At 45.8% G+C, this 10,414-nt stretch overlaps 1 protein-coding gene across 4 annotated transcripts in view; it reads left to right on the top strand.

Annotated features, from left to right (window-relative positions):
- Positions 1-349: 349 nt before the first annotated feature.
- Positions 350-10,414, top strand: part of LOC123723765 (platelet-derived growth factor subunit A) — a 30,330-nt gene continuing 20,265 nt past the window's right edge. The window contains exons 1-3 of one of the 4 annotated variants that reach the window (XM_045715630.2): positions 350-1,129; positions 2,180-2,279; positions 10,108-10,233. In XM_045715630.2, coding sequence (XP_045571586.1) covers positions 1,067-1,129; positions 2,180-2,279; positions 10,108-10,233 — 289 coding nt within the window. In that variant the 5' untranslated portion in view covers positions 350-1,066. The remainder of the gene's footprint in view (positions 1,130-2,179; positions 2,280-10,107; positions 10,234-10,414) is intronic. The other 3 variants (XR_006769256.2, XM_045715629.2, XR_006769257.2) reach the window with 3 other exon arrangements.

Genomic DNA, 10,414 nt, shown 5'->3' with positions numbered 1-10,414 from the left:
TGGTTACTCTCTGTGTATCAAGGAAGATTGGTGATGGTCAAAGGCATGGGCTTTATCATCTTCATCATCATTAAATATATATCTTGTTATTATGTTCAAATCTTTATTTTAGATGTAGTTTGTTAATATGTAGCTAAATCAATAGCCTACGCGTGTTTTTTGTAGGTGACGTCATGGGTTGGGGTAGTGGTTGGAGGTAGAGGAGGATATGTTTTTAAATCATCCGCCAACCAACCAGCTCCCAGGCCTGGTGAATTGATGGGAGAGCACCACCGGAGCGCGAGGGGAGGCGCATCAGGCACGCGGCTCACCCAACTCCCACAGCTCAGGCTCACTATATTCAGCGGCTCCGGTGCGCTCGAGACTTTATTCACTCCAGAGTCCAACACAGAGACGGACCTGTCGAGCTCTCTATTCCACACTGCAAGCTAAGCACTCACTGGATAGAACACACGGACAACTTTTTATAGAGCTATTTCCGCTGCTCTATTTTTGGTTTTCATTACGGGACTTAAACCTGGGATTGTACTATTTTAAAAAGACGCACTTTTTGTTGTTGAAAAATGTCATGGTCTTTCATGTTCATCGTATAAATAATAATATTTGGGTATAGAACTCGAAATATTTGAGAACAAGGGAAACTGTTACACATGTTTTCCAACCTCTGAAGAAGACTTAACAAGTTATTCGTTCTTGGGGGGTCGATAACAAGTGCAATGATTGTCAAGGTCTTCTGTTGGGATTGCCTTACTGCTCAACTGGTCTAAGGAGCCAGCCATGCACTTTTGTCTGCTCTACTTCTGTCACGGAGAGAGGGCTCGGAGTGGCGGACGCGCACGAATGTGAATTACATTGCAGTCAACTACTCTACTTCAAAGCACTTCAGATATCCGCAGAGTTCCCCAAACAAGTGTTTAGGAGTTGTACCGCGGGCGACTGAACGGGACTACTCACATGTTCCTCTCCCCAAGGGATGGTTCTTGATCATCCGCGGGCAGGAGCGACTTTGCGGCTCCTACAGCAGGAGACGTTTTCTTGTTTTGGGGGAAATCGGAATTAAAGGGAGATGAGACCCGTACTTTGCTACTTCCTGCTCTGTACGTCGTACCTGCTGAATGCTGTTGCTGAGGTATGAAAGACATAAGGGTTTTTCGCAAACACTTTCTAGGGTTTGAATAAGACCAGCCATAGTAAGGCACAGTGCATGCCTCTCTCTCTCGCTGTCACACTCTTGCTGGCGCGGGGGGTCGTTTTGCGGGGTTGAGGGGGTTGAGTGTGGGGGCGAATGGGTAGAGGGGAGTCTAGGGACTTCGGGTCCGGGTGCTGTCCTTAGCGCGCATTTGTTCTGGAGAAGGGGCTTTGCTGCACAGCAGTCGACATTGTTACATGTTGTTTTACAAGCTGTGGGACACAAGTATTTATAGACTTAACAATTTAGTAATAAGGTACTTATTGTGCATAGACCTAGGCTATTTTGGATACACGTTATTTAGATTTTGCAAACACATTAGGCCTATTTTTATTTATATTTAAAATGTTGTTCCGCAACCATTTTGTGCTGACTTTGTGCATATTAAGTCATAAAAGCCTATTGGATATTCTTTGCTATTTAATCGGCAAAAAAACGAACAAACAAGAAGCAAACTTGTAGCCCTAAGGCGACACAAATGTCTAGCAATATCAGCACCACCCCACTTGCCATATGAATGCATTGCATGGAACGCTTTTAGAAACAGCCTTGTAACTGCACCAAGAAACATATTTGACTTATTTTTGACGGTCGTTCCAAATCTGGTTATGCGTGAGCCAACTGTGACAACGTTATGGTTGAGCCAGCCAAACGCTTTCATGGGAACCGTACTTGGGATATATAAATAGCCTAGGCTCTGTCGCTGTGAGGCCGAACACTCCTTCCAGCTTGAGAGAGAAACCTAGTATCCGCAACAAGTCACAAGTGCAAGTGTAGCGGACGGCCTGTGAACAAGACTCAAGAGAGCCGAACATGCATGCTGTAATGGGCACACCGTAGCGTCATTTTTCCTCTCCATTGACCAGAATTAATAAGACAATAATAGATAATGACGCAATGTATGCGTTCTTTTACAGTCTATGTGTGTCTTTAATCTTCATTGTAATCGTTTTGTCTTGATTGTGTGTGTGTGTGTGTGTGTGTGTGTAGGAAGTCCCGCAGGAGTTGATAGAGAGACTGTCTCACAGCGAAATCCACAGCATCAGCGACCTCCAGCGGCTATTGGACTCCGAGATAGACGTCCCCGTAGGTAAATTCTGTCTCTTGATATTGTCACGCACACGAACTGTGATTCCATTCCACTGAACTTTGCTCGAACCCCAGTCTGTCGCACTGGGCGATACCATAAAGGTGTTTAGTTGTATTTATAAGTCACTTAGAACGGTGTCATAAAATTGACTAGGGGAATGAACGATGATACCGAATCTCTGGTCGCAAAGACGCAGCATGCATTATTTGGGCATACCCGATTGGATAGTGTTACTGATTCAGCACCAGCAAATGCATGTTTTACTTATTCTCTTGTTTCACTGAGTGGAAGTTGCTGGAGCCTGTGGGACTCTCCGTATCAGACTTACCTTGGGATCTCAGCAGCCAGTCAGCATGCTTCTCCAACAACTGTTGCTATGAAATGAATGGACTGGTCAAGCTGCTCTCGGCGCCGAGCGCGTAAAAGGCTCTGTGCCCCGCTGCCCGACCCGAAGACATTTGGCGGGGATTATATGTAGTAATTTGGGTCTTTTTAATTAGCTCATTGAAAACAGACAAACAAACAAACAACAACGACACGGGAGCGTGTTTAGGCAAGTGTCTCGTGGAGGAAATGTTCCCGGATTTGTAGTCGAGGCCAGGGAGAAGTGAGGGAGGAGGGAAGGCCAGGTTTTCTGGAACAGAAAGTGATGCATCCTACTTGGGAACTGATAAAGAAAACACCAGCGCGAGATAAGACGCGTCCTACTCTGGACTTTCACCGCGGTATTTATTTTGCCGGATTCTATTTAGCAGTTGTCACCCGCAATATGCTGGCTTGATGGCACTCAGGGTGCCACAGCTGTGGCTGTAAACGGATAGGGACATGCGGCGTGTTGGACGGTGGCTGTAAACGGATAGGCATGCGGCGCACAGGGTGCAGCGAGCACAGCTTTTCTGCCGCAGTCATGTTCCTTGGAGGTGGTTGTCTCTTGTCCTAAAGCAATATAGCTGTCTGTCTCTGGCTCTTTTGAAGGGGAGACTCGGTTAGAAGGGTGCGCTGGCACAAGCTGTTTGCGTTCACATGAACCTCTATTTACACAGGCCACCCGACCAATATTAAATCTGGGCTTTCCCCAAGTCTGTCTTGTGGATGGAAATGGATAATTCTATAATTGGCGTTAAACACCTGTGTTGGTAATGGAAGGTCTACCTCATATGCCAACTATGATTTCTATTAGCCATATGGTTCATGTTGGTACTATTGGTTCAAGAAACATTTGCTCCTATTCACTAATTACATAGCCAATGAATGGGCTTTTCTTTGGTTTGACTTATATACAGGGTTCATTACATCACTCACACCTATGTTGGGGTACAGATATAGGCCTACGTCATTTTATCATTTATCATGTATGTTATTACTGATGTTGTCTGTTTGTTTTATCCACATTTCCTATTGCCAATTCAGTTAACTCTATTGAATCACCAATGGTTAAACTTGTCTTGCGTCTCCTATCAGATCAACATAGCAATAACATTTCATTAGATTATCACAACACACAAACACAGCACATGTGGAATATAGCAGGCCTACATTATGAAAGCACTGGAGAGGGAGAGGGAGAAAGAGAGAGATAACTGTCAGTTATCTATGTCTGTTTGTCCCATGGCATATGTTGCAACCATTGGATCCTAAACCCTTAAACCCTAGCCACTTGTTGAACTCTTATACCTTGTAGACAGATAGGAGTTCTCACCCTCTTCAACTGTGTTGAGCCCTGGGAAGAAGGGAGGGATGTGTCAGTGTCATTTAGAAGGAGACTTTCAGGGCTTATCTGGTCTTGGCCTGTGTTTTATATGGGTCTGTGCAGTGATGAGAGTCTGCAGTGATGAGAGTCTGCAGTGATGAGAGTCTGCAGTGTCGAGATTCTGCAGTGTCGAGATTCTGCAGTGTCGAGATTCTGTAGTGTCGAGAGTCTGCCGTGTCGATAGTCTGCAGTGTTGAGAGCAGCCTCAGGGGCATGTAGGAGGTCCATGGTGGACGGGAGGGTGATTGTGTGTGGGTGTGTGTGTGTGTGTGTGTGTGTGTGTGTGTGTGTGTGTGTGTGTGTGTGTGTGTGAACATGCACGTGCATGTGTTTCGGCGTGTATGCACTTGTGTGTGTATGTCAGGGAGTCAGTGAAGAGCAGTCAGCAAGGCGATGGTCTCTTCAGACAGGGTGACATCTGAGATGACCTGCTGAAGTCTCTCCCCCCTGGAGCCAGTCTCCTCTCCCCCTCTCCTCTCATCTTCCCCAGCCTCTTGGTCTGTTCTGTTCTTATCTGTCTATACTGAAGGACTGACAGAAAGGGGAACCTGACTCTTGACATGAGGCCTGAGGTGGAGAGGTGGAGTATCTGCAGCCTGTATTCCTGGCTGCACTTCACTCTACAGGGAAAAGGTTGTGCAACAACCACCTGAACCTGCAGCCCTGCTCTGCCTGTTTATCTACAGTTTGCAACAGTTCAGGGCCTGTATTCTCAAAGCTTCTCAGAGTTCTGATCTAGGATCAGCCTTTGCCTTTTAATAAGATTATATGGACATGGGGGACCTGATTCTAGATCAGCATTCCTACTCCGATGCCCCAGATTCACGCCAGATTCACCACTGGGGGAAACTGGTTGAATCAACGTTGTTTCTACTTCATTTCAACTCAAAAATGTCATGTAATGATGTTGAATCAACGTGGAAATCTGGTTGTATTTAAAAAAAGTTATCAACGTAAGGAAATGTTGTATTTTTTCCACCTAACTTTTAATCTAAATCCAATGAGGTGATTTTTTAGGGGTTGATTTTACATTGAATTCACATTAGTTGTCAACTCAACCCAATGTAAATTAAAACTAGACATTGAACAGACGTCTATGCTCAGTGGGCTGATACACTCTCTCACTGGAAGAACCATTTCCATTTCTCCAGTACCAGGTCCTGTATTCATAAGATGTCTCACTGTAGGAAAGGCAACACTGATCCTAGATCAGCACTCCTACTCTGAGATACTTTATGAAAACGGGTCCAGAAGTGTTGTGTCAGAAGGTAGCATACTGACAGTGAAAGGGGGGGGAGAGAGAGAGAGAGAGAGAGAGAGAGAGAGAGAGAGAGATCTAGCTAATAGAGGGAGTAATTTAGGAGTCATCAGAGGCAGTGTGATTCATGGCTGGAGACTGAGGAAGCTGCTGCAGGCAGCAGGCGTGTCATTACCTACAAGCCTTTACCTCAACCTTACCTGGAGTAGACAGGGGAGAGGAGGAGGGGGGCTCCCTACAGAGGTAGAATTATATCTTTCTCTGTCTGTCTTGTTTACTGTCTTTCTCTTCCTCTCACTCTCCTTTCTTTTTTCTTTCTCCCTCTTGCTCATTCAGTCTGTTTCTGTGTCTTCATGCTTGCCTCTCTCTCTGTCTATCCATATCTCTTTCTCTCTTCTCCCCCGCTCTGTCTATCCTTCTCCCTCTCTCGCTCTAATCACTATGTCTATCCATCTCCCTCCCTTCCCCCTCCCTCTCTCTTTCTCTCCCAGCCTGCTTTCTTCATGTAGAAAGGAAAACAACAGAAAGGTCTTTTGTGATGCTGAAAAAGCAGTAGTCAGTCCATAAAGGACTCCTTTATATGGCGTCTCCTTTTCTCTCTCCATCCGCTCTGACATGGCCTGTCTCCTCCCGGTGTCCATTGCCCGCCCTCCCTCCCTCCCTCCCTCCCTCCCTCCCTCCCTCCCTCCCTCCCTCCCTCCCTCCCTCCCTCCCTCCCTCCCTCCCTCCCTCCCTCCCTCCCTCCCTCCCTCCCCTCCCTCCCTCCCTCCCTCCCTCCCTCCCTCCCTGCCTGCCTGCCTGCCTGCCTGCCTGCCTGCCTGCCTGCCTGCCTGCCTGCCTGCCTCCCCCTCTCCTTCTCTCCCTCCTTGCCTGCCTGCCTCCCTCTATCCTTCATTTCCTCCCTCCCAACCTGCCTGCCTCCCCCTCTCCTTCACTCACTCCCTCCCTCCCTGCCTGCCTGGGATTGAGAGAGACGGGGAAGGTAGAGAGAGATAAAGAAAGGGAGAGCAAGAGAAAGAGGGATGGAGGAAGAGAGAAGGGTAAACGGAGAAAGGTTAAGGGGCGAGTGAGAGAGAGACAGAAAGAGAAGCAGGCTGGGAGTTCTGTCAGTGACCCTAAGCGTTAAAAGGTTGTTAGGTGGAGACATCAGGCAGCTGTCACAACCTGTTTCACTGACAGGAGGACAGACAGGACAGAGTGTGTGTGTGTTAGTGTGCGTGTCTGAATGTGTGCTTGCACGACCTGCGTGTCCATGCGTGCATGTTTGTGTGTCTGATTGAGTACATATGTGTGTGTGTCCGTGTGTGCGTGCGTGTGTGTTTGAGTGCCTTAGTGTACATGAGCCTACTTAACACAGTGATACCTATAGGTTTTGTGTTGAGCTAAACGGCAGGGAGACAGGGCTCCCAAGCAGAGCAGGTAAACACTAATCACTTCCTCTAGGGAGGGAAATCTTTTCTGGGTCACAGCTGTCTGACTGGGACGGTAGGTACCCTAGCTGTTATAAGCAGACGATAGCTGGTTCAAATCCCCGAGCTGACTAGGTGAAATAAATCTGTCGATGTGCCCTTGAGCAAGACATTTAACCCTAATTGCTCCTGTGGTTGCTCTGAATAAGAGTGTCTGCTAAATGACTCAAATGTAAATGACTGACTAGCTGACAGGGAGACGCAAAGGCCTGCTCTCTCTCTCTTCCTGCTGCCTGGGCAATGTTTAGGCTTGACAAGGCCTCGAAATGCAGCATACAGATGGAAATAAATAAGCAAACAGAGGTTTATATAGACCTTGTACAGGAGAAGAAAAGCCTTTCAAATGTCTCGTCTATAGCACAAAGGAGCTGGATAAGTGAAGTCTTGTGTTTACCTGAAGGCTTTGTCTAATGGTTAACTCTGGGCTTTACATTGTTATGAGCATAGTGAGTTGAGTTCTGATGTGTGTGTGTTTAGGTTTCCGTTTTGTGTGAGTGTGTGTGTGTTCAGTATATGTGAACAGGTATGGGGTTGTGTCCCTTGAACTGGTGGGCTACCAGAGAGAGGACCCACCTGATCTGTAAACAGTGTCTCAGAAAGTTTCTGTACAGTCCAGCCTCTGTTCCCTGGGAAAATACTGCATCCACTGAACAGCCCTTTATCATTTTACTGCTGTGTGTGTGTGTGTGTGTGTGTGTGTGTGTGTGTGTGTGTGTGTGTGTGTGTGTGTGTGTGTGTGTGTGTGTGTGTGTGTGTGTGTGTGTGTGTGTGTGTGTGTGTGTGTGTGTGTGTGTGTGTGTGTGTGTGTGTGTGTGTGCACGTCAGCCATGTGTGTGTGTGTGTGTGTGTGTTTGCGGTCTGTACCATGAGTGTGTGTTACTTTGGCACCAGATCCTGTAATAAAGTGCATACTCTGGGTGGGGACCAAAACAAGCTGGGATTATCAGATGACCATGACTGTAATAAGGTGAGCTAGCTACAGTAAACTGTTAGCATTCAGTTAGCTAACAGCCCTGCACTGTACTGTGGCACTATGACTGTAATAAGGTGAGCTAGCTACAGTAAACTGTTAGCATTCAGTTAGCTAACAGCCCTGCACTGTACTGTGGCACTATGACTGTAATAAGGTGAGCTAGCTACAGTAAACTGTTAGCATTCAGTTAGCTAACAGCCCTGCACTGTACTGTGGCACTATGACTGTAATAAGGTGAGCTAGCTACAGTAAACTGTTAGCATTCAGTTAGCTAACAGCCCTGCACTGTACTGTGGCACCATGACTGTAATAAGGTGAGCTAGCTACAGTAAACTGTTAGTGTTCAGTTAGCTAACAGCCCTGCACTGTACTGTGGCACTATGACTGTAATAAGGTGAGCTAGCTACAGTAAACTGTTAGCGTTCAGTTAGCTAACAGCCCTGCACTGTACTGTGGCACTATGACTATAATAAGGTGAGCTAGCTACAGTAAACTGTTAGTGTTCAGTTAGCTAACAGCCCTGCACTGTACTGTGGCACCATGACTGTAATAAGGTGAGCTAGCTACAGTAAACTGTTAGCATTCAGTTAGCTAACAGTTCTGCACTGTACTGTGGCACCATGACTAAACATAATTGCACTCAACGTAATTGTACACTTTCTGCCAAAAGTCAACATTTAAGCAAACATTTCCTATAAATAGTGATGTAAAACCACTAATTAGACTACTAGACTACTTGGCTGATGGGGGTTGATGACCACCTGTGAAACGACCACCTTGGTTTACATTACAAGATGGCCACCTGTGTGACTCAACTGTAGCCGCTGCATTCCTTCTGTGAAAGTCTCCCCCTCCTCCCACTGTGTTTAGTAATGGGTGAATAAGACTGAGCATGTAATTACACACTAAAAAAAGAGGGTTCCTCAAGGGTTCTTTGGGAAGGGTGATGGTTCTATGTGGAACCATAAGGACTCAATGAACCCATTGAGCCCTTCGATGGTTCTTTGCAGTTCAGAAAAGGGTTTCTCTGTTAGTGATAATTAAAATGTAGGGGTGGTGGCTCATTAGAATATTTCTGGCCATGGTTTGCTCACAGCTCATTTTGTATAACCGTGAGTGAGAGTGTCATTCCAGTTTATGTAATCTGTGATGTTATAACGTTGCGTTGTAAATATGACTATGGCCAGTGACGGTGCCTTGTGAAAGACTCACATATGGCCTTATGTCAATTGAGAACTGTTGTCTACCTCAGTTCTCAATTTTCTCCTCAGCGAGTCCCAGCAGTTCCAGGGCTAGCACACCTGATTCAACTTGTCAATTACCACAATAATAACACGTATGGAATTCAAACAACATAATATGGCTAACCAAAATAACAACATGTATGGTTCTTCAAACGGTACTACAAAGAACATTTAAGATTGATGAAGGTTCTTTATAGAACCATTCTCCATAAAGGTTCTATAAAGAACCTTAAAAAGGGCTCTGTATAGCTCCAAAAAGGTTTGTAACCATAGCGGAACCCTTTTTTGGTGCTATATAGAACCTTTTATTAAGGTTCTATATAGCACCTTTATGGAGCACCTTTATGGAGAATGGTTCTATAAAGAACCTTCATCAATCTTAAATGTTCTTTGTAGTAGGAAAAGGTTCTATATAGCACCAACAAGGGATCCGCTATGGTTCTATAAAGAACCTGCATCAATCTTAAATGTTCTTTGTAGTACCGTTTGAAGAACCATACAGGTTTTTAAGCCAAAGAACCCTATTTGGCATTATTTAGAAGCATTTAGCTTTAGTGTGTACATTAAGGTCTATGGCATGCTTTGAAACATACTATCTATATCATGTTTGCTGTAACCCCTACTGGAGGAGGCTTGTGGTCGACTGTTTTGCAGCCGAACAATGATGATGATGGTGATTACTGTCGAGGTATGACATCATCAACCGTCTGCCAATCCAATAAAGGCGGTTCATTTAACTCATTAAGCCGGTGACTAGGAATGTTTGTTGTGGAGAAGCAGGCTCCATAAAACATCAATGGAGGAAATGACGCAGTCTTTAGGAGAGGACCACACTAGCCACTTCTACCACAATGTAATTCACCTCCAATGAAGCTCCTGTGGGCTTGTAAAGTGTCATTAATGTAGGCTTGGGTGGTGAAACTGGGGTGAACTTGCTTGGTTGAGTAAGCTACCTTTCTCTGTGTGTGTGTGTGTGTGTGTGTGTGTGTGTGTGTGCTCGCGCGTGTGTATGAGTGAGTCTCTGCGACTGTGTGTGTGTTTGTGTGTGTGGGCATGAGTGTCTGCGACTGTGTGTGTGTGTGTTTGTGTGTGTCGAGACATTGCATTAACACGGCTGCCTTCTGTTTTGACGAGGTGCGGGAAATGAGGTCATGGAGGAGACCAAGCCGATGCAGAAGCATCATAAGAACTACTCCCAACAGCACGGCTACTCAGACCTGAAGAGCTCACAGATACACAGCCGACGCAAGAGGAGCGTTGGTAGGTCTGCAACACAACACAACGCCACACATCATCACATTACAACACAATACAGGATTCACACATACAGGCTACGTTTGAACCAAGGCATGACAATGAATGGACATGATGTTAGGTTGTGTTTACTGAGGGACTTATACTGAAGACATGACGTCTATCTACCAAACATTTAGCCTAGGAT

The sequence above is a fragment of the Salmo salar genome, chromosome 03 (genome assembly GCF_965601325.2).
Source record: "Salmo salar chromosome 03, fSalSal1, whole genome shotgun sequence".
NCBI classification, from domain to species: Eukaryota; Metazoa; Chordata; class Actinopteri; order Salmoniformes; family Salmonidae; genus Salmo; species Salmo salar.
This window is presented reverse-complemented; position numbering and strand designations above follow the sequence as displayed.